Source organism: Stegostoma tigrinum, chromosome 14 (genome assembly GCF_030684315.1).
Source record: "Stegostoma tigrinum isolate sSteTig4 chromosome 14, sSteTig4.hap1, whole genome shotgun sequence".
Classification (NCBI taxonomy): domain Eukaryota; kingdom Metazoa; phylum Chordata; class Chondrichthyes; order Orectolobiformes; family Stegostomatidae; genus Stegostoma; species Stegostoma tigrinum.
In genome coordinates, this window is record NC_081367.1 from 6,654,060 (window position 1) to 6,677,491 (window position 23,432).

Genomic DNA, 23,432 nt, shown 5'->3' on the forward strand with positions numbered 1-23,432 from the left:
TGAAGAGTTTGAAGTGTGTATTTGTACGATTTCTACAGAGAGTAATGCCTGTCTGCTTCCTCTACCAACCAACATGTTTAGGAAGCCACTCCACCCACAGAACAATACATGATATAGCACAGCATAGAAAGAGGATATTCGGCCCATCATATCCATGCCAGGATATTTTTCTGGAACTATTTCCATGACATCACTTGGATTTGATGTAATAATTTCACTTGGAGCCATGGAAGTTGATGTTCACAAAACAACATGACCCACTATCAGTAGTATCCTTACATACAGATGAGGAAGGACACCACTTTGATTGGGACAACACATCCATCCTTGGACAAGCCAAACAGAGACACGCACGCAAATTCCTAGAAGCATGGCATTCCAACCGGAACTCCATCGACAAACACATTGATTTGGAGCCAATCTACCATCCTCTGAGAAAAAGAACAGGAAATGACATCACCAACGCAGGAAATGACATCACCAACCCAAGGAAACCTAAACACATAAATAGAAAGTGGGACATAACACCAGCACTTTGTCGGAGGCTCACTGATGATGTTACCTAGAATGGTGACGAAACGTCTGAAAACTAACCTTCCAGCTCAGCAAGCAAACTCACGTCCCGTTCACTAAGTAGCGAGGAATGAAGGGACACATGAGAGGGGCTGAGGAGGAGGCAACTGCCTGGAAGCTCTGGGGTGGTGGTCCCTGCATGGGTGGCCACTGAAGCTGGAAGCACTTTGGCCCTTTGAATGTCCTTCGGGTCTGAAATCTTGCGGAGGAGTTTCCCCTGGCAATTCTGTGGGACCCTATTAGCTTCACATCCCTTTGGTTCCTGAATGCTTTGGAGAATGGTGCGTCGGAGACTGAGCAGTGATCTTATCGCGGATGGTAAAATCATGGGCACATAGATACGGTGAATGGCCAAGGCCTTTTCTGCAGGATAGGGGAGTCCAGATCTAGAGGGGCATAGGTTTAAGGTGAGGGGGGGGAGATTTAAAAGGGACCTCGGGGCAACATTTTCACACAGTGTGAGTACATGGAACAAGCAGCCAGAGGAATTGGTGGAGGTGGGTACAATTACAACACTTAAAAGATATTTGGACAGGTACAAAAGATACCAAAGACTTAGAGGGATATGAGCCAAACACACGCAAGTGGGACTAGTTCTAGTCAGGAAACCTGGTCAGCATGGACGAGCTGGGCTGAAGGACCTGCTTCCGTGCTGTGTGATTGCAATTGCATCAATTTCCTTCATTGGATTCGACCCATGAGGACATTCAGGGAAGAGTGTCCTGCAGGTAGCTCCATCCCCCAACCCCTGTAGACTCGGGACCTGAAAATGGACCCAACTTGCGAAAATAACTCATTCCCAGAGGATACCTCACCCCGGTTTGAATAGCCTCTTGTAGGCTGCCGTTACTAAACGGACACGGAAGAAAGCCACGTTAAAATATCGTGTGGAACAATAAACGCTGGGTCGCAGATCGCAAAAACCTTTCCTCTTACTTTATTTAGAAAGCTACAAATGCTTGCTGCGTTATTTACAGATCAGCACGCACACTGTCCTTACGAGTTTGCAATCACGGCATTCCAGGAATTATACGTCGGTTCACTGCAGTTGATTTTCCAAGTTTCCTGAAACAATTTATAAATGGGGCACTTCTTGTAGTTAATCATGGGCCTGCCGGTCATTTGAATGGCGGAGTGGACTGGGTTCCGTCCCCTGGCGAGCGCACATACACGGTCGGTCGAGATAGCATTCTGTGCGAAGTGTGTGTTGCTGCTAAAGACATGACCCGTTCTGCGACTTATTGGAATAAGACGGTGGACTGCTCGCGTTTTACCTACAATCGCATTACAGTCCATCACCTCAGGGCGATTACAAATCTGGAAAATATTCCTGAAGATCATTTGTGTGTTTTTTTTGTTTTGGCGGCGATTAATCTCAACACAAAATTCAAATTGGTAACGGCAGGAGTCACAGTGGCAGAAGTGATAAGCTGGAGCTGAACTGATCCCAGACACTGCACCCAGGTAATACACACACCGGAGGTCAGTCTTACGTCTACCGCACTTGTGTTCCAGTGACAGCAGTGCGGATCTGTACTGAAAGCAACAAACGGCTGGAGATCACAGCGGGTCAGGCGGCATCCGTGGAGAGAGACAGAGTCAGCTCACGTTTCGAGCCTGGGTGACTCTTCATCGGAGCCGAAGTTCTCAGTTCAGCGGAGATTTGATAGCACTGTTCTCGCTGGCGGTCCTGCCCTGTTTAGGGAGTGAGGCGGTCGGTCGGTGGGTACGGAATCGGCGACCCCGTTGCTCGCTGATATTGACAGTCCGCCGACATCGACCGCGCTGCCTCTTAGGTAGGCTGTGCTGTCAGAGCCCTAGCACACTCACAGTGTAAACCACCCCCACCCCCCCCACCCACCCCGGCCCCGTCACTGAGCACCGCCCCTCGGCTGCTGCAAACTTATTGCTGTTTGTCAGATCTAATCACTTTTAAATTTAGAATCTTTTGGTCAACACCAGGCTCAGGTTTCCGAGCAGCTAATGCAATAACACAGCCCTCTCCCACCCACCTGCAGCGTGAAGTTCCCATGATCGACTACTAGCACTTTGATGAAATTATGGTCTATTAAACTACTCCACTGGCCCACTGCCTCCAGGTGACACAATGTGGCGCGGTTAGCACCATTCTGTGCCCCAAGTTCTCGTTTATACTTATTGCAACGGTTTAAAACAGATGGCACGGTCGCCTCGCTGCTAACCCAGCTCTCTCTCTCTCTCTCTACCCCCTCGCAGCCTGTAATACGCTGGCAAGGCTGACTGAGAATGAACAGGCGGCCCGGGAAATCAGAGAGGCGGCGGGTCAACGCGGAGGAGCAAACGGGCAAAGCCGAGCGGCGAGAGTTGAAGGCTTCCTCGCAGAAGGTGTCCACGGAGCTTCTCAGGCACAGGATTGTCAGGTAAGGGGCAGGCTGAGGCAGTGGGTTTTACTGAATAAAAAAACCCCAAAAGAACTGCGGATGCTGTAAATCAGGAACAAAAACAAAGTTGCTGGAAAAGCTCAGCAGGTCTGGCAGCATCTGTGGAGGAGAAAACAGTTAACTAAGTTCTGAGGAAGGGTCACCGGACCCGAAACGTTAACTCTTGTTTTCTCCTCCACAGATGCTGCCAGACCTGCTGAGCTTTTCCAGCAACTTTGTTTTGGTGTAGCGGGTTTACTAGGCGAGCGAGGAGTGAAGTCAAAACTGGAAACTGCTGCACTGACTCGGCGGCACCCGTGGAGAGAGAAGCACAGTCCGGTGAGGACTTAAGTTTTTGAAAGAAGAGTCCTGCTGAGTTTCTCCAACACTTTCTGTCTTTTATTTCCTATCGTCAGCATCTGCCGGATTTTTCTTTTATTTGTGAGAAGTGAGCATGTGCTAAATTCAGCTACTATCCCGCCCGGGCTCGTATCCAGCTCTGAGCCAACAGGCGCCTCATGAATGCAACGGTGGTCGCCTGTGGTGCATAAGAAAGGACAAGCACTCACCCTACTCAATGCTAACCTTGTCGTATCCTTGCTGTCTGCTCCAGATGTTCCACTTATTTGTACTATCTCCTGGAACAACAAGGCTGCTCCCTTCGCTGGTCTTAGATTTCCTCCGTCATGGTGAAAGAAAGGTTGGGACAGTAAGATCCTGCACGTGTGTCGGCTTATTGGATGTGGTGCATAACATGAGAGAGGACTGGAGCAAGAGACTGGGTGAAGGCGATGTCTTGAATGAGAAGCAAGTTAGATTAATAATGAAGGCATTCATCGGACAAAGTGCAGGATCAGAAATTGTCAGAAGACCAGAAGAGCCTGTCTTAAGTAGAGTGGGTGAAGACAACATAAGCAGGAGGTGGATGTGTATTAGCAGTGGCACAGTGCGTTGTTGAGGCTGACACTGAGGAGGAATGTGATGCAGGGAACACCGTCATCTGCAAGGTGCCCCACCAAGCCACTCACCATCCTGACTTCTCTACAGAAGGAACATTGGACCCCAAACATTAACTCTGCTTTCTATCCACTGATGCTGAGTTTCTCCAGCGATTTCTGTTTTTGTTTCAGATTTCCAGCTGCAGTTCTGTGTTCTGTTTTGGAAAATATCTCACCGTTCCTTCAGTGTCACTGGGTTGAAATGCTGGAATTCCCTTCCTAATGGATACATGGACTGCAGCGGTACAAGAAGGTAGCTCACCATCACTTTCTCAAGGGAAACTAGGGACAGGCTGGCCTAGTCAGCAATGTCCATTCTCATGCTTGACTTCAAAAAACAGGGTGGTCACTGTGGTAGAGGAGAAGGGAGTCACTGTGACCACTTGTGATACAAGTTCTGGAGAAAGAAGCTGTACTCATCTTTATTTACCTTAAGAAGTTATCCAGCCTCTTCCTAACCTGCACCCAGGTGCTTGCATGATATTACTGCATATGATTTCCTGTCACCTCTAGCCAAGGTGCTTCATATTTTTTGCACTTCATAGAAAAGTATGTTCTCCTTATCTTTACCAGGAAAGTGTCTGAAAACTTGCAAGCACAATGCCTTCCACCATGGCTCACCAATCAGCACAAGAAGAAATGAAGGTGGAAAGTATATGAACATGAATGCCACATCCCTTTAAAAATGTGCCTTGGGCTTTTAAATATTCTGCATCAGGACCTACCATCAGGAACTGAATGGTAAAAGTATGTGGACAGCTAATCTACCAGGTAGAATATTAGTTGCCCGGCCACTGTTCATTTTATAGTGCGGTGCAAACATTAAAATCTCTTTCTGTCTTCTTAGTGCACTACCTCAGTTAGCTGAGCATCATTTTGAGACCTCAGGGGATTGTGATCCCTGTCCTGTTGTGAGTCACCCACACTCAGGTAAGAGTGTGTTTCTCAGGATTATGAGCATGACCAATGGTGGAAGAGCTGGTACCTTGACTGAAAACAGCTGCTCACAGGTGGAGGATCATTTAGGAAGGAGGTTTCTATATCCTTTAAGCTCACATGAGAAAGGCAATGGGAAACCACTTCATGCATTATTTCCTCTCATCTTATTTCTCTGAAATGGAAAATGGTAGGCTCTGAAGTAACTGAAGAAGAAAGCACAAATTGTTGAGGCATGAAGAAATAGGCAGAAGACTCCGCCCTTAGGTGGGGTCTCTAGAGAAAAATCCACAATCATATGACGAGTTTTAAAGTCATTTCATTAAGCACTAAGCAAGGATTTTAAGTTAAAATAAATCAAAGTTCATAGGTACAAGAAACAATTTGCCTAAGGTAGAACTGGAAACAACATTGAAAGGTATGATGGAATACAAAAAATGGGTAGCATTTCAATAATTAATACATAAGTTACTCCAAAAATATATTCCTTCAAGACACAAAATGCCCACAGAAAAAAGATCTAATCATAAGTTGGTAAGGTTGAAGATAGCACTGTCGGTGAAGATGCTTATAATATTGTCAACAATGGCAGTAAGTGAAAAGATTGGGAGGATATCAGAATTAAGTAAAAGAAACCATGAAGTTGATAGGAAAATAGAAAATCAGAGTGGACTAGCTAGAGATATTAAAAAGATTAATGTAAACATTTCTACAATTAAGTAAATAGGAAAAGATTAGCGAACTTGAACCCAGAGCGATTAGATACAAATGTAGGAGGAAATAATAAAGTGGCAGTGACGGTTGTTTTCAGCTGAAGTCACACAAATCATTAATAATGGTTCACAAAGAGTCTAGTGAGACCTTACAGAAATCAGCATAAAGAAGTAACATTAGAGAAACAAATGGGATGGAACATAGGAACATAAGAAGTAGGTAGGCCACCTGGCTGGTCGAGCCTGCTCCACCATTCGATAAGATCATGGCTGATTTTTTTTGTGGACTCAGCTCCGCTTACCTGCCTGCCTACCATAACCCTTAATGCCTTTACTTCTCAAAAATCTATCTACCTTTGCATTAAAATCATTAAATGAGGAATAGTGACAATTCCCTGCATCAGAAACCCTGCACCATAGGGTTTCAGAAAAGGTATGTGCCTAAGAAGTGGATGCATGGATTTTGATCTTCCAGAACTCTTTACATTTTAGAGCAGTTTCCAAGAATGAGAAGGTATCAAATATAACCTCACAATGCAGCACAGAGTACTGTTTCATGAGCTGAGTGAGAGTGGTAAATGGTAATCAGAAGATGTTTTCTTGTCCATGTTCTAACTGATGCAAATAGGCTTCACGGGCTATTCTCTCAACGGCAAGGACATTCCAACCAGACTATATACCATGTAACACAGTCTGGCAGTTCTGTGTCAGGCAGGTCAAAACCAGGAGGTGATAAAGGAATCAGGCTTTTGTTGGACCAATTTGTGGGATAACACTCTCAATATTTGTACAAATTTGCAAATATTAGTGAGGAAAGAACAGGGCCCTTTAAAGATCAGCAAGGCCACCTACGTGTGGAACCGCAGGAGATGGGGGAGATACTAAACAAGTATTTTGCATCAGTGTTTACTATGAAGAAAGATATGGAAGAAGATAGAGAATGTGGGGAAATAAATAGCGACATTATGAACAAATGTCCATGTTACAGAGGAGGAGGTACTAGATGTCTTAAAATATAAAAAGGTGGATAAATCCCCAGGATCTGATCAGGTGTACCCTAGAACAGTGGAAAGCTAGGGAAGACATTGCTGGGCCCCTTGCTGAGATATTTGTATAATCGTTAACCACAGATGAGGTGCCAGAAGACCGAAGGTTAGCTAATGTGGTGCCATTATTTAAGAAAGGTGGTAGGGAGAAGACAAGGAACTATACACCAGTGAGCCTGACATCGGTGGTGGGCAAGTTGTTGGATTTACATGTATCTGGAAAGGCAAGGACTGATTAGAGATAGTCAACAAGACTTTTTGCATGGGAAATCGTGTCTCATGAACATGATTAACTTTTTTGAAAAAGTAATGAAGAGGATTGATGAGAGTAGAGCAGTGAACGTGATCTAAATGGCCTTCAGTAAGGCGTTCAACAAGGTTTCTCATGGTAGACTGGTTAGCAAGGTTCGATCACATGGAATACATGGAAAACTAGCTATTTGGATACAGAACTGGCTTGAAGGTAAAAGACTGAGTGTGGTTTTCTGAAGAAGGGTCCCGACCCAAAACGTCAACTTTTCTGCTCCCCTGATGCTGCCTGACCTGCTGTGCTCCTCCAGCTCTACACTGTGTGGTTGTGGAGGGTTGCTTCTCAGACTGGTGACCTGTGCCCAGTGGTGTGCCAAACCAGTGCTGGGTCCACGGCTTTTTGTCATTTATATAAATGATTTGGATGTAAACATAGGAGATATGGTTTGTAGGTTTGCAAATGCAGCAAAGTTGGAGGAGTAGTGGACAGAGAAGAAGATTACCTCAGAGTGCAATCGGATCTTTGATCAGATGGGTCAGTGGGACAAGGAGTGGCAGATGGAGTTTAATTTAGATAAATGTGAGGTGTGGCATTTTGAAAAGGCAAATCAGGGCAGGACTTACATACTTAATGGTAAGGTCCTGAGAGTGTTGCGGAACGCGGGTCTGCAGGTTCAGAGTTCCTTGAAAGTGGAGTCATTGGAAGGCAGGATAGTGAAGGCAGCATTTGGTATGCTTGCTTTTATTGGTCAGTGCACTGGGTTTAGGAATTGTGATGTCATGTTATAGCTGTACAGGGCATTGCTTAGGCCACTACTGGAATACTGCATGCAATTGTGGTCTTCCTACTATACAAAGGATGTTGTGACACTTGAAAGGGTTCAGAAAAGATTTACAAGGACATTGCCAGGGTTGGAGGGTTTGAGCTACAGGGAGAGGCTGAACAGGCTGGGGCTATTTTCCCTGGAGTGTCGGAGGGAGAGGGGTGACCTTATAGAGGTTTATAAAATCATTAGGGGCGTGGATAGGGTAAGTAGAGGTCTTTTCCCCAGGTTGGGAGAGTCCAAAACTAGACAGCATAGGTTTAAGGTGAGAGGAGAAAGATTTAAATGGGGCTTAGGGGCAACTCTTTCCCACAGAGGGTGGTGCGTGTATGGAATGAGCTGCCAGAGCAAGTGGTGAAGGCTGGTATATAAATCTAATATAATTACAACATTTAAAAGGTATCTGGATGGTTATATGACTAGAAAGGGTTTGGAAGGATATGGGCCCAATGCTGGCAGAAAGGACCAGATATATTTAGGATATCTAGTCAGCATGGACAAGTTGGACCAAAGAGTCTGTTTCCATGTTGTATATCTCTATGACTCTAAAACTTTGAAGATTGACTGGACTTGGCATGCCTCCGTTGTTTCTGAACCTGTTGCCAAGTACCCAGTCAGTTTTATGCTTGTGTTCCTTTTTGTAGCAGTATGGCATAGCTTAGTGGGTTTTTAGGTCATTATAGTGAGTTGGTAAACGAAAAATCTCCCAGGTTTGGGGCTACAGTCATATACAGACTTCATTTGATAAGAATGGCATGTTTCATTCCCTAAAGAAAATTAATGGATCTGTCAGAGATAGTAGGAACTGCAGATGCTGGAGAATCTGAGATAACAAGGTGTAGAGCTGGATGAACACAGCAGGCCAAGCAGTGTCAGCAGCCTTCCTGCTCCTATGCTGCTGCTTGGCCTGCTGTGTTCATCCAGCTCTACACCTTGTTATAATGAATCTGTCAGATGACTTTATAATAACCCAACGGCTTACATGCCAATCACATTAGATTTGTTCCTTTCATTGATAATGTTAAGAAAGGTGGTGGGTATTAATTGTCTTTAAACATGTACAAAACAGCAGATATCTGAGACACTGGTGCGTTAGAAGAGATCTGTAGGACTGAGAAAGTCAATAAATTCTCTCCACAAAGAAAGGTTATCTCACCAACTGACTTGGAATTTTTTAATATTGCTAGTAGAGGATGGTTGCTTAAAAGGTGGAGATTAGAAACAAAGTTATCTATCAAACAGAAGATAATAATTGGAATTACTTTGGAGAAACACAGTTGAAACCAAATGTAAATTGTCAGGACATGATTTTTCACTGACATTCTGTGCAGCTGAATCTTGTCATCAATGGAAGAAAAGAAGTGGATATGTAATTTGGGTGATGTTTTTACAAAGGGAAAAAATGGCCCTGACATTGTCACATTCTAGCAGAGGATCAAGTGTAAAGAATTTTTGCAGCTAGAGGCTCAAAAATTGGACAATTCCATTGAAATTCATGGACAAAATTTATAAGAAAAGTGATCTACTAAATGCAGACAAGGTATAGTGATACTTTCACAAACTTAGAAAACCAGACAGTTACTCTAAAGAAGGATATAGAATGGAATTTAACAGATTATTTTCAAGATTTTAAAAACATCTATTTGGAGATTCCTAATTCAATGCTTATCTTTAAATTGTTTGGACAGCTGGAGTTAGAATTTCAGAAAGAAACATGCTTTTGGAACAGATGACACAAGTCTTGAAAAAGACTGCTGAGTAAACATTCATCGCCAGGAGCCTACATGGTACAAATGGGACATTCAGCAGTAACAGAAAAAAATGGAGTATTCAATGCAATCAATATTTCAAGATTGTCTACATTTGGGGCAAGTGGCATTATGAAAGTAAGATCATACCAAGAAGAATGATAATAGAGATACTTCTGCCAGTTATAAAACATGTCAGAAACTGGGGAACTGCAAAAGAAGAATGAACTGAAGGAATGACCAGGGAATGATCAGATATTACTTAAGATAATGCACTAGTTCTCTTAAGAGGAATAACAAGGTTTTTGATGTAATAGCATGAAAGGTTCAGGAGAACCTGACAGAGGAATGTACCATTCACACGAAGCTTTAGATCAATAATGAATGTTGCAGTTGCTGACACAGTCCAATATTGGATAGTGGTTGTTCATCCAGTGTGTGGAGTGGACTCAGTAAAACAGTACTTGGATTGTCAAAATAATACGGACTAAAGTAAGGTTGAAGAATCTGAGAGTTCTACTTGCTTCAGGTTTGGGGTGACAACATGCTAGAAAGTAAATAAAAAGTGGTGAATCCATATAAAATATCTGGGATAAAACACTGTGTCAGTAGTGATATGGTATCAAGTGAAATATTCTTCTTGTCAAGCAAGCTGTCTTTAAAAAGGCTCAAATGATCTGGATATGGAACACAAGAGAAGTCTTTGGGAAGTCAGTGGATTTAAAGTTTACATGATCAAGATATTATTGCATTCCTTTATCGAGTCCAACTTCTCTACTTAAAATATTACGAAGTGTTAATGGTATCAGGAAATGGGAGTTTATAGGAAAACAGGTAATTGTGTCAAAACTACAATTGCAGTCAGCCTATCCATTTTCTTATAGGTAAGAATCCCATTCAAATATGCAGGAGTAAGGGACACAAGTAAACTAAACTTGTAGACAAGATCAATCATAAATGTAATGTTTGAAAAAAAAAGGACACAATCACAGCTCATTGTGAGTCTCACACGAACAAGAGACTTTAATGAAGTTTTAGCAATGGGCTTGAAAGTGTGGAATAAGGAAAACATTTTCAGTTTACACTACATTGACATGGAAACTGGTCTTAGCCAAACAACAACAACATCCAGTCAAGAAAAACTGATTGTGGACAACTGAGAACACCAGCTAAATTCTTTATTAACAGTGATGGAAATGTGACAGTGACAAATTTAGAGCTATGTGTGAAAATATGAACAAAGCTGTAGAAAATGGCTTTGGAAGTAATTGAAAAAACGACATAATAGATAAAATTTTTCATTTAATGTTAGTGGATTAGCCAAGTTGTAAACTAACATCTGCCCTGATGTAGGTAGACATGCAAAGAACTCAGTGTCATTAGTGGGGGCTAAGGACCATATCAGTTGTTTTTTTGGGATAAATCCAAAACTTCCCAGGTAATTAATGATCATCCCTAGCTTGTGAAGAGACTACAATTAGCTCCACTTTTTCTGAGTTTTTAAATGCCCTGTGTTTAGGGAAAAGGACATTCATTAAGATTAAGATTTCAGAGAAAATTTGGGAACGTTAATGTATTGTACAAAGCCATAAAAGTAAAATTTTAATGCGTGAGCATAGTATACTACAAAAAAAGGTCAAAAAAAACGGAAACATTCAGGATCAAAATCAGAATTACTAGTAAAGCTCAGCTGGTCCGGCAGAACTTCTGAGAAAGGGTCACTGGACCTGAAATTTTGACTCTGATTTTTCTTCACAGATGCTGCTCAGCTTTTCCAGCAATTTCAATTTTTGTTTCTGATTTCCAGCATCTGCAGCTTTTTCAGTTTTTATTTGGAAAGATGCAGGTATTGTTATAGGTAGAGATGGAACAATAGTAGCTTTACAACATGGCAATTGAACTGTTAGGGTACATTTCTCGAGGTTAATTGGCACTGATCATATGTTTACAGAATCCAAGCAAGTAACAGAAAGGCACCATGTAGTTCACATGCACAAAAACTGTACATTTATCGGGACCAGATTATGCCAATTGAAGAAATGACTATTGACACAGTGACACCGAAGAACATGATAAGGCATATCTAAGGAGGATATCTCAGAAGTCAATTACCAGAAGTTGAGACTAGAGGATGTGAAGGGGCCAGTAGATGGAAGGATGACACTATTATAAGGAGAGTGGGGAAAAGTGATGTAAAATACAAACACACAAGTTAAATATGCAAGATGAAGAGCAGGTAGGAGGATCCACTGATTGGCAAAATGAGGCAAAGATGTGATAGACCAGAAAACTTATTCTGAGTTCTGAAAGTAGACCTGGAAGTGAGCATGGTCGAATGAGAAGATTAAGAACTTGACAAAGGACCGTAGAACTCCTTGCTGTAACAGTTGTCACAACTCACTGGAGTAATTTGCTGAAAATTAAGTCTGAATATTCCTGGAGCCATCACAAATGTGAAAATATTTCATCAAATGATCCAAAGTCTGTCAATCCAACATGTCAGGAATACCACAAGAAGAATAAAGCAATTAAAATTGAGAGGTTTTAGTGGCTAATAACAAATTATAAGATTAGGTGCCAAACAAAAAGGGATAGAATGATGGAATGAATTTGGTATATACAATGAGGTGCCAAATAGGGCCCATTTAACACATTGACACAAACTCAAGAGTTTTAGAGAGAGATTTGCTGATCAAAATATTCAAGTTGATTTCCCCTACATCAGGACAAGGATTTTCAGACAAATCTAGCACAAAAGAAGATAGTTAATGGTAGAAAGCTGATCATAACCCCGAACTGCTTATACAGAAACTGAATTTTCAACTACATATGCTTTTTAAAAGGAAGACATAAAATCCAAAAGATGGCTAAGGATATAAATTCACAGGCTGTCTAAAATTCCTATGTGGATTAGAGTCCCAAAAGGAATCACGGAATGTTGCACTTGAAGACTGGAAGTGGAACTTCAGACAGCAACATTCCAAAGGGAGAAGATGTTATTCAAAAGATGAACTGTGATCTCGTGGGTGTTGTGACCCAGATTGAGGACATGGTATGAATTGGGAGACAGGCAGTTCAAGGTGAAATACAGGCTTGTATTTTACCCTGATAATAAAATGTGAGGCTGGATGAACACAGCAGGCCAAGCAGCATCTCAGGAGCACAAAAGCTGACGTTTCGGGCCTAGACCCTTCATCAGAGAGGGGGATGGGGAGAGGGAACTGGAATAAATAGGGAGAGAGGGGGAGGCGGACCGAAGATGGAGAGTAAAGAAGATAGGTGGAGAGAGTATAGGTGGGGAGGTAGGGAGGGGATAGGTCAGTCCAGGGAAGACGGACAGGTCAAGGAGGTGGGATGAGGTTAGTAGGTAGATGGGGGTGCGGCTTGGGGTGGGAGGAAGGGATGGGTGGGAGGAAGAACCGGTTAGGGAGGCAGAGACAGGTTGGACTGGTTTTGGGATGCAGTGGGTGGGGGGGAAGAGCTGGGCTGGTTGTGTGGTGCAGTGGGGGGAGGGGACGAACTGGGCTGGTTTAGGGATGCAGTTGGGGAAGGGGAGATTTTGAAACTGGTGAAGTCCACATTGATACCATTAGGCTGCAGGGTTCCCAGGCGGAATATGAGTTGCTGTTCCTGCAACCTTCGGGTGGCATCATTGTGGCACTGCAGGAGGCCTATGATGGACATGTCATCTAAAGAATGGGAGGGGGAGTTGAAATGGTTTGCGACTGGGAGGTGCAGTTGTTTGATGCGAACTGAGCGGAGGTGTTCTGCAAAGCGGTCTCCAAGCCTCCGCTTGGTTTCCCCAATGTAGAGGAAGCCACACCGGGTACAGTGGATGCAGTATACCACATTGGCAGATGTGCAGGTGAACCTCTGCTTAATGTGGAATGTCATCTTGGGGCCTGGGATAGGGGTGAGGGAGGAGGTGTGGGGGCAAGTGTAGCATTTCCTGCGGTTGCAGGGGAAGGTGCCGGGTGTGGTGGGGTTGGAGGGCAGTGTGGAGCGAACAAGGGAGTCACGGAGAGAGTGGTCTCTCCGGAAAGCAGACAGGGGTGGGGATGGAAAAATGTCTTGGGTGGTGGGGTCGGATTGTAAATGGCGGAAGTGTCGGAGGATGATGCGTTGTATCCGGAGGTTGGTGGGGTTGTGTGTGAGAACGAGGGGGATCCTCTTTGGGAGGTTGTGGCGGGGGCGGGGTGTGAGGGATGTGTTGCGGGAAATACGGGAGATGCGGTCAAGGGCGTTCTCGATCACTGTGGGGGGAAAGTTGCGGTCCTTGAAGAACTTGGACATCTGGGATGTGCGGGAGTGGAATGTCTTATCGTGGGAGCATGCTCCACACTGCCCTCCAACCCCAACACACCCGGCACCTTCCCCTGCAACCGCAGGAAATGCTACACTTGCCCCCACACCTCCTCCCTCACCCCTATCCCAGGCCCCAAGATGACATTCCACATTAAGCAGAGGTTCACCTGCACATCTGCCAATGTGGTATACTGCATCCACTGTACCCGGTGTGGCTTCCTCTACATTGGGGAAACCAAGCGGAGGCTTGGAGACCGCTTTGCAGAACACCTCCGTTCAGTTCGCAACAAACAACTGCACCTCCCAGTCGCAAACCATTTCAACTCCCCCTCCCATTCTTTAGATGACATGTCCATCATGGGCCTCCTGCAGTGCCACAATGATGCCACCCGAAGGTTGCAGGAACAGCAACTCATATTCCGCCTGGGAACCCTGCAGCCTAATGGTATCAATGTGGACTTCACCAGTTTCAAAATCTCCCCTTCCCCAACTGCATCCCTAAACCAGCCCAGTTCGTCCCCTCCCCCCACTGCACCACACAACCAGCCCAGCTCTTCCCCCCCACCCACTGCATCCCAAAACCAGTCCAACCTGTCTCTGCCTCCCTAACCGGTTCTTCCTCCCACCCATCCCTTCCTCCCACCCCAAGCCGCACCCCCATCTACCTACTAACCTCATCCCACCTCCTTGATCTGTCCGTCTTCCCTGGACTGACCTATCCCCTCCCTACCTCCCCACCTATACTCTCCTCTCCACCTATCTTCTTTACTCTCCATCTTCGGTCCACCTCCCCCTCTCTCCCTATTTATTCCAGTTCCCTCCCCATTCCCCTCTCTGATGATGGGTCTAGGCCTGAAACGTCAGCCTTTGTGCTCCTGAGATGCTGCTTGGCCTGCTGTGTTCATCCAGCCTCACATTTTATTATCTTGGAATTCTCCAGCATCTGCAGTTCCCATTATCACTGATTGTATTTTTCCCTTCCTGGAATACACAAGAAAGCAGGTTACAAACCAACTACAACCTGATCTGTGTATACAGCGTGATAGCTTGTGGTTCAGCTTCCACAGTTCTAAAGTGTGTTGACAAGGGAAACAGCTGAGAACTTCCACTAGATATTCCTGCATGGGCAGATAAAAAGGAAACGTCTCACTGATTGCTGAAAGCAAGCTAGCACAATCACCATTGAAGGAAAGTGGACAAATCCTTTTAGCTAACTGCAGAACAAAAAAACTCCAACAATTATCAAATGCCAGAGTCACTGTTACCAGAGTCATCCACCTTAATGGCCACAATGGTTCACAACTGATTTATCATGGAGAAGCCAAAGATAGGTTTGCATATTCCTTTTTAAGTTTTACCTTTTAGACTCACCTGTCATTTCTGTGAATGTGAACCGCAGTTTATTATTTTTGGTTGGACAGTAGGAACTGCAGATGCTGGAGAATCTGAGATAACAATGTGTACAGCTGGATGAACAAGGCAGGCCAAGCAGAATCATAGGAGCAGGAAAGCTGACGTTTCGGGCCTAGACCCTTCTTCAGAAATGGGGGAAAGATAGAGGGTTCTGAAATAAATAGGGAGAGAGGGGGAGGCAGATAGAAGATGGATAAAGGAGAAGATAGGTGGAGAGGAGACAGGCAGGTCAAAGAAGCAGGGATGGAGCCAGTAAAGGTGAGTGTAGGTGGGGAGTTAGGGAAGGGATAGCTCAGTCCAGGGAGGATGGACAGGTCAAGGGAGGTTGGATCAGGCTACTATGTAGAAGATGGGGGTGGCGCTTGAGGTGGGAGGAATGGCTGGGAGTTGAAATGGTTCGCGACTGGGAGGTGCAGTTGTTTAGTGCGAACGTCCCAGTTGCGAACCATTTCAACTCCTCCTCCCATTCCTCAGATGACATGTCCATCCTGGGCCTCCTGCAATGCCACAACAATATTACCCAAAGGTCGCAGAAACAGCACCTCATATTTCACTTGGGAACCTTGCAGCCCAATGCTATCCATGTGGACTTCACAAGCTTCAAAATCTCCCCTCCCCTAACCGCATCCCAAAACCAGCCCTGCTTGTCCCCGCCTCCCTAACCTGTTCTTCTTCCCACCTATCCCCTCCTCCCACCTAAAGTCCCACCCCCATCTCCTACCTACTAACTTCATCCTGCCCCCTTGACCTGTCCGTCCACCCTGGACAGACCTGTCCCTTCCCTAACTCCCCAGCTATACTCACCTTTACTGGCTCCATCCCCGGCTCTTTGATCTGTCTGTCTCCTTACCTATCTTCTCCTTTATCCATCTTCTATCTGCCTCCCCTTCTGTCCCTATTTATTTCAGAATCCCCTTCCCCTCCCCCATTTCTGAAGAAGGGTCTAGGCCCAAAACATCAGCCTTCCTGCTCCTCTGATGCTGCTTGGCTTGCTTTGTTCATCCAGCTGTACACCTTGTTATCTATTATTTTTTCTTCTTGTGTTTTGGGAGCTAATAAACTCATTCTTTAACTCAGGAAAGACTAGATAAATTGGCTCCTCCTAAAACCTGGAAGCAAATATCCAAGAGGGAAGGGATTCTTTTTAAATTAATTGTTATGGTCAACCAAGGGAGGAGTTAAATAAAGAAGGGAACTTAGTTAATCTCTCCTTACTTGGGACATTAATGGTCCTTCATGCTGGAACCAGATGTTGACATTGTGATTCTTGGAGGTCAATCGTCTCAGTCCCAGGCCATCACTGCAGGAGTTCTTCAAATTGGTATCCTAGACCTGACCATCTTCACCTCCTTCATCAATAACCTCATTCCATCAGAGGATTAGAAGCAGTAATATTTGCTGATAATTGCACAATGTTTAGCACTGTTTGTCACTCCTCAGATTATGAAACAGTCTACATCTAAACACAGAAAAATCTGACGATATTTAGACTTGGACTGATAAGCAACAAGTAATATTTACACTATATATATGACAGGCAATGACCACTTCTAACAAGACAGAATCTAGCCGTTGCCACTTGCCATTCAATGGAAATACCATGGCTGAATCCCGTATTAAGATCCGGGGTTTTAGCATTCACCAGAAACTGAATTGGACCGGTCATATAAATGTTTACAAGAGTAGGTACAAGGAATTCTGCAGTAATTAAACCACCACTGCCCAACACCCCTCCCCCTCTATAAGATTACAAAGTGTGGAGCTGGATGAACACAGCAGGCCAAGCAGCATCTCAGGTGCACAAAAGCTGACGTTTCGGGCCCAGACCCTTCATCAGAGAGAGAGATAGAGAGAGGGAACTGGAATAAATAGGGAGAGAGGGGGAGGCGGACCGAAGATGGAGAGAAAACAAGATAGGTAGAGAGGAGAGTATAGGTGAGGAGGGGATAGGTCAGTCCAGGGAAGATGGACAGGTTAGGGAGGCGGGATGAGGTGGTGGGTGGGAAATGGAGGTGCGGCTTGAGGTGGGAGGAAGGGATGGGCGAGAGGAAGAACAGGTTAGGGAAGCGGAGACAGGCTGGGCTGGTTTTGGGATGCAGTTGGGGGAGGGGACGAGCTGGGTTGGTTTTGTGATGCAGTGGGGGGAGGGGAAGAACTGGGCTGGTTTTGGGATGCAGTGGGGGAAGGGGAGATTTTGAAGCTTGTGAAGTCCACATTGATACCATTGGGCTGCAGGGTTCCCAAGCAGAATATGAGCTGCTGTTCTTGCAACCCTTGGGTGGCAACATTGTGGCACTGCAGGAAGCCCATGATGGACGTGTCGTCTGAGGAATGGGAGGGCCTCCTGCAGTGCCACAATGACGCCACCCAAAGGTTGCACCATTTTAACTTTCCCCTCCCATTCCTGAGTGGACTCGAATGGCCGAATGGCCTTACTTCCGCTCCTACGTCTTATGGTCTCTACACCCCATGGATTGCAGAAGATAGTTCACTACCACCTTCTCCAGTGTAATTAGGAATGAGCAACAAGGACTGGTCTAATTAGTGACATCATATCCAAGGAAAAAACAACGATAAAGCCAGCCTGTGGATTTTTTGGTTCTTTTAGCAATATCTTCCCGAGAATGCTAATCAATTCAAATACATTTTGCAAGGGAATTATTTTCAACAGGAAATCTTTTGGAAACCAGCTAAAGAATCCAGTGGTAAAGAAGGGAAACTAAACAAGTATATTTATGGGCTGAATAATGCATCAAAGGTTAGTACTTCTCAGGTCCATCCTACTGAAAATGGATTGCATTCAGTTAAAGTAAATCTAATGATATTTCACTGGTTTCACAAAGAGGACCTAGCAGGCACCTTTATGATGCACTTTGAGGATTTTCAGTGAGGAGATTCTGCAGAATTATTGCTCTTATGGGGCGGCACAGTGGCTCAGTGGTTAGCACTACAGCCTCACAGCACCAGGGACCGGGGTTCGATTCCAGCCTCGGGCGACTGTCTGTGCAGACTGTGCACGTTCTCCCCGTGTCTGCATGGGTTTCCTCCGGGTGCTCCAGTTTCCTCCCACAGTCCAAAGATGTGCAGGCATGTTAAATTGCCCATAGTGTTCAGGGGTGTGTGGGTTATAGGGGCATGGGTCTGGGCGGGATGCTTCAAGGGGCGGTGTGGACTTGTTGGGCCAAAGGGCCTGTTTCCACACTGTAGGGAATCTAATTTAAATGATACATGATAAATACAATAAGAAAGGAATTTCACATTGGTAGTCAGGCTTTGGGGGCCATTAAATAATGGTGCAGAGCAAAATTCCACAAAGCACCATTAGAAAGAGGAACAATTGGATATGCATAGCTTGAGGGTAATCAAACTACAAGTGTAGGTGTGGCAAGGAGGAGACGGGCCCTCCATGAACTACCAGAGCAGTACAGGGAATGTATCCACACTGTGATAATGGGAACTGCAGATGCTGGAGAATCCAAGATAACAAAGTGTGGAGCTGGATGAACACAACAGGCCAAGCAGCATCTCAGAAGCACAAAAGCTGATGTTTCGGGCCTAGACCCTTCATCAGAGAGGGGGATGGGGGGAGGGAACCGGAATAAATAGGGAGAGAGGGGGAGTCGGACCGAAGATGGAGAGTAAACAAGATAGGTAGAGAGTAGGTGAGGAGGTAAGGAGGGGATAGGTCAATCCAGGGAAGATGGACAAGTCAAGGAGGCGGGATGAGGTGGTAGGTAGGAAATGGAGGTGTGGCTTGAGGTGGGAGGAAGGGATGGGTGAGAGGAAGAACAGGTTAGGGAAGCAGAGACAGGCTGGGCTGGTTTTGGGATGCAGTGGGGGGAGGGGACGAGCTGGTATATTGTATCCATTGTACCCGGTATGGCTCCTCTACATTGGGGAAACCAAGCGGAGGCTTGGGGACCACTTTGCAGAACACCTCCGCTCGGTTCACAACAAACAACTGCACCTCCCAGTCGCAAACCATTTCAACTCCCCCTCCCATTCCTCAGATGACATGTCCATCATGGGCTCCTGCAGTGCCACAATGATGCCACCCGAAGGTTGCAGGAACAGCAACTCATATTCCGCTTGGGAACCCTGCAGCCCAATGGTATCAATGTGGACTTCACAAGCAACAAAATCTCCCCTTCCCCCACCGCATCCCAAAACCAGCCCAGTTCGTCCCCTCCCCCCACTGCATCCCAAAACCAGCCCAACCTGTCTCTGCTTCCCTAACCTGTTCTTCCTCTCACCCATTCCTTCCCCCTACCTCAAGCCGCACCTCCATTTCCTACCTACCACCTCATCCCACCTCCTTGACCTGTCCATCTTCCCTAGACTGACCTATCCCCTCCCTACCTCCTCACCTACACTCTCCTCTCTACCTATCTTGTTTTCTCTCCATCTTCGGTCCGCCTCCCCCTCTCTCCCTATTTATTTCAGTTCTCTCTCCCCATCCTCCTCTCTGATGAAGGGTCTAGGCCCGAAACATCAGCTTTTGTGCTCCTGAGATGCTGCTTGGCCTGCTGTGTTCATCCAGCTCCGCACTAATGTATCCACGCTGATGGATTTGTTCTGCATCACACTCTACTCAATTGATCTAACCTGTTCCCACCTCCATCCCACTCTTTACATACAAAGATGTTGTGCAGAATAAGTTGGGAGTTATATTTGCATCAGCAATCTTATCTAGAACAAATAAAATGCATCCAAATAAAGAAGGATATGGTTAAAGGGGTTCCAACAGCAAATAAAGCATGAAAGGAATTAAATCCAGGGAAACGTACAGTCATGGATGTGAGTTTGCTCGCTGAGCTGGAAGGTTAGTTTTCAGACGTTTCATCACCATTCTAGGTAACATCATCAGTGAGCCTCCGACGAAGCGCTGGTGTTATGTCCCGCTTTCTATTTATCTGGTTAGGTTTCCTTGGGTTGGTGATGTCATTTCCTGTTCTTTTTCTCAGGGGATGGTAGATTGGCTCCAAATCAATGTGTTTGTTGATGGAATTCCGGTTGGAATGCCATGCTTCTAGGACCGGAATTCCATCAACAAACACATTGGCTCCAAATCAATCTAGAATCCCCTGAGAAAAAGAACAGGAAATGACATCACCAACGCAGGAAATGACATCACCAACCCAAGGAAACCTAAACAGATAAATAGAAAGCGGGACATAACACCAGCGCTTTGTCGGAGGCTCACTGTTGATGTTACCTACAATGGTGACAAGACATCTGGGAACAAACCGGCAAGCTCAGTGAACCAGCTTACATCTCAAACACAATAAAGACCCACTCTCTTGTGGACCGAGAGGAGGAGAGTGCTATCTTGGAGGTGAAAGGAGGACGTCGGGTTGGCTGTGCGCCCTTGCGACCAGTGGATCTTAATGCTGGCTTCAGCCTAACGCTGGTTCAGGGGAGCAGCCAACCTGCAACGATGGCTGCGGCAAGTGCTCGTGCCCCAGATCAGGGGGTCCAGAACACCATTCGTGTTTCTGTAAAGAAGGTGGATGAAGGTGCACCTGTGGACCGCACCTTCTTCGTGAAGAGGGTCCTGTTGGACTGTTGTGGGTTCGCTGCTGCGGACATTTACTGCCTGCAGGATTTCCCCGGAGGAGGTTTTTACGACGTAACCTTCAGGAGTGCCAAGCTTTGCGAGCGCTTCCTGGAGGTTTTCAAGGAGAAAGGAGGTGAGGGCCCCCTCTCTGTATTGACCGCTGTCCCACTGTTTGTGATGCCAGCGCAGAGGAGCCGTATGGTGACTGTACACATGTACAACCCGCATGTGCCAGCAGTTGATGTCCTGACCTTCCTCGGAAGGTACGTGAAGGTGGAAGGGGACCTAACTGACATCGTGGACCCCTTTGGCATCTGGACGAGTAAGAGGCAGGTCAAGGTGACGCTGAGGATGGGCGCAGACGGGAATGTCGCACACCCACCGTCCAGCTTCGCAATCGGCGGGAGCAGGGGCTACCTGAACTATGCAGGGCAACCTAAAGTCTGCCATGCCTGTGGTAGGTCAGGTCACATGGCGGCCGACTGCAAAGCCACCATCTGCAGGAACTGCAGGGAGGAGGGACACCTTGCAAAGGATTGCCCACGAGAGAGAAGCTGCAACCTTTGCGGGGAAGCGGGCCACTTCTATAGGGCATGCCCGCGGCGGGGTACCACCTACGCCCAGGTCGCTGGCAGGGGAAATGCGGGGCCAGTCCCCCCGGAGGAGAGGAAGGCACCAGGGCCCAGCAAGGACCCCACTAATGTGCAGGAGGGCCAGGCCGTGCAGGAGGGCCCAGCCCTGCAGGATGGGCCCGAGGCCAGCAAATCACCCCTGCAGGCTCCGATTTCCCCCCCCCCGACAACCCGGAGCCAATGGAGGCGGCGACAGGCGACCCAGGGGAGTGGACGACAGTCCGGAAAGCGAGGAGGAAGGTGTGTCGACGGGCCCAGGAACCGCAACCATCAGGCGGGAAGAGGCAGCTACAGGGGGGCTATAAGAGCTCCTCTGACGAGGAGGATTCGGAGAGGGCCCACCCGAAGCAGAAGTTAAAGGTCTCGAGGGGGAAGGAAAGCAGCACCCCGCTTCCAGGTGACGGGAGGCATGCTGAGGCTCCCTCCGACACCCAGTCAAGTGCTGCTGGAGCACTGGAGTGCCCCCCGGAACTTCCAGGCGGGAAGGAGGAAACAGCGCGTCCCCAGCCTGACCCGGAGCCGGACCCTCCTGCCTCCGCACCCCTGACGGGGGGATGCCACCCGGAAGGCAGCACGGACGGTTTCCTGAGCCCGGAGAGCGTCCACCAGTTAGCCCGGGCAATGGGCATGAAGGGACAGATGGAGGGGCTGGACCTTGGACTTGGGGAGGGTACTGCGGTCACTGCCCGCAATGGGGGTACGAGTTGCGAGCATTAATGTGCGCAGCGTCAAGTCAACCGCGAGATGTGTGTCCACTTTGGCCTATCTGAACACCATCAAGGCGGACCTCCTGTTTCTGCAGGAGTGCGGGATACCGCACCTCGGCAGGTACGGGAAATGGTCCGGCGCCTGGACCTGTGGGCCTTCGATCTGGTCGGGGGGTAACGACTGTCGCTCCTCGGGCCTGGCTATTCTGCTGCGGGGGCGCGATTTCACCATCTCTCAAGTTCAGGAGGTGGTGGGGGGGCGCCTCCTAGTGGCTGACATCACCTACAGGAATGCTCCCCTGAGGCTGATCAACGTGTACGCCCCAGTGGTACGGAGTGAGCGGTTGGCGTCCTGCAGCGGCTTCCACCCCTGCTGGCTACGTCCAGGCCGGTCATCCTAGGCGGAGACTTCAACTGCATCATCGATGCAGATGGAAGATCCGGCGTGGGGACAGCGGGTGGGGGGAGTCAACTGGACGTCACGTCCAGATTCCTGATGGGCACGGTGAAGGACGCCAAGCTGCTCGACGTCTTCAGCACCCCTGCAGACGGAGCGCAGCAGAGGTACACCTGGTCGCGGCCAGACGGGTCTATCCGCTCAAGGATAGACTTCCTGTTTGTGTCACGGACGTTCTCGGTCAGGTCCACCGGCGTCGAGCCGGTGTTCTTCTCTGACCACTGCCTCCTGCTGGCCGACTGTCACTTACAGGGCGACCAGCCAGCCGGCAAGGGGACGTGGAAGCTCAACACGACTCTGTTGACCCCAGAGAACATCGAGGAGCTTAAGAGGGAGTACACCGGTTGGAGAACCGTGAAACCCCTCTTTGAGTCTCCAGGCGACTGGTGGGAGATGGTGAAGGAGAACATCAAGAGGTTCTTTGTCCTCAAGGGTGTTCAGAAGGCAAGAGAGAGGCGGGGAAAGCTGTCGCGACTCCAGAAAAGGGTGCAGAACCTGCTCCTTCTGCAATTGATGGGGGTCGATGTCACGGAGGACCTCCGCGAGGTGAGGGGCCAGCAAGCCTCGCTCTTCGCCGCGGAGGCCTCCCGGATAATCTTCCGGTCCAGGGTCCACTCTGTGGAGCAGGACGAGACGTGCTCGTGTTTCTTCTTTCAGAAGGTGCACAAAGAGAGCTCTGTGCTTAGCCGGCTGAAGGAGGACGACGGCTTGGTGACGTCGTCTTGGCCCGACATTTTGAGCATCAGCAGATCCTTCTATGCCGGACTGTACGACACGAAGCCCACGGACAGCACGGCCTCAGAGTCGTTCCTGTCGTCTATCACGGAGGTCTTAGACGATGGCACGAGGGAGTGGCTGGACCGGCCGATATCCCT

General features: G+C 47.2%; 1 protein-coding gene across 3 annotated transcripts in view; it reads left to right on the top strand.

The window, feature by feature from the left end:
• The first annotated feature begins 2,518 nt into the window (after positions 1 to 2,518).
• The window catches only part of LOC125457900 (single-pass membrane and coiled-coil domain-containing protein 1-like), a 33,751-nt gene continuing 12,837 nt past the window's right edge, over positions 2,519 to 23,432 (top strand). The window contains exons 1-2 of one of the 3 annotated variants that reach the window (XM_059650853.1): positions 2,519 to 2,690; positions 2,809 to 2,972. In XM_059650853.1, coding sequence (XP_059506836.1) covers positions 2,839 to 2,972 — 134 coding nt within the window. In that variant the 5' untranslated portion in view covers positions 2,519 to 2,690; positions 2,809 to 2,838. Of the gene's footprint in view, positions 2,691 to 2,808; positions 2,973 to 23,432 lie in introns of those variants that run through there. The other 2 variants (XM_048542647.2, XM_059650855.1) reach the window with 2 other exon arrangements.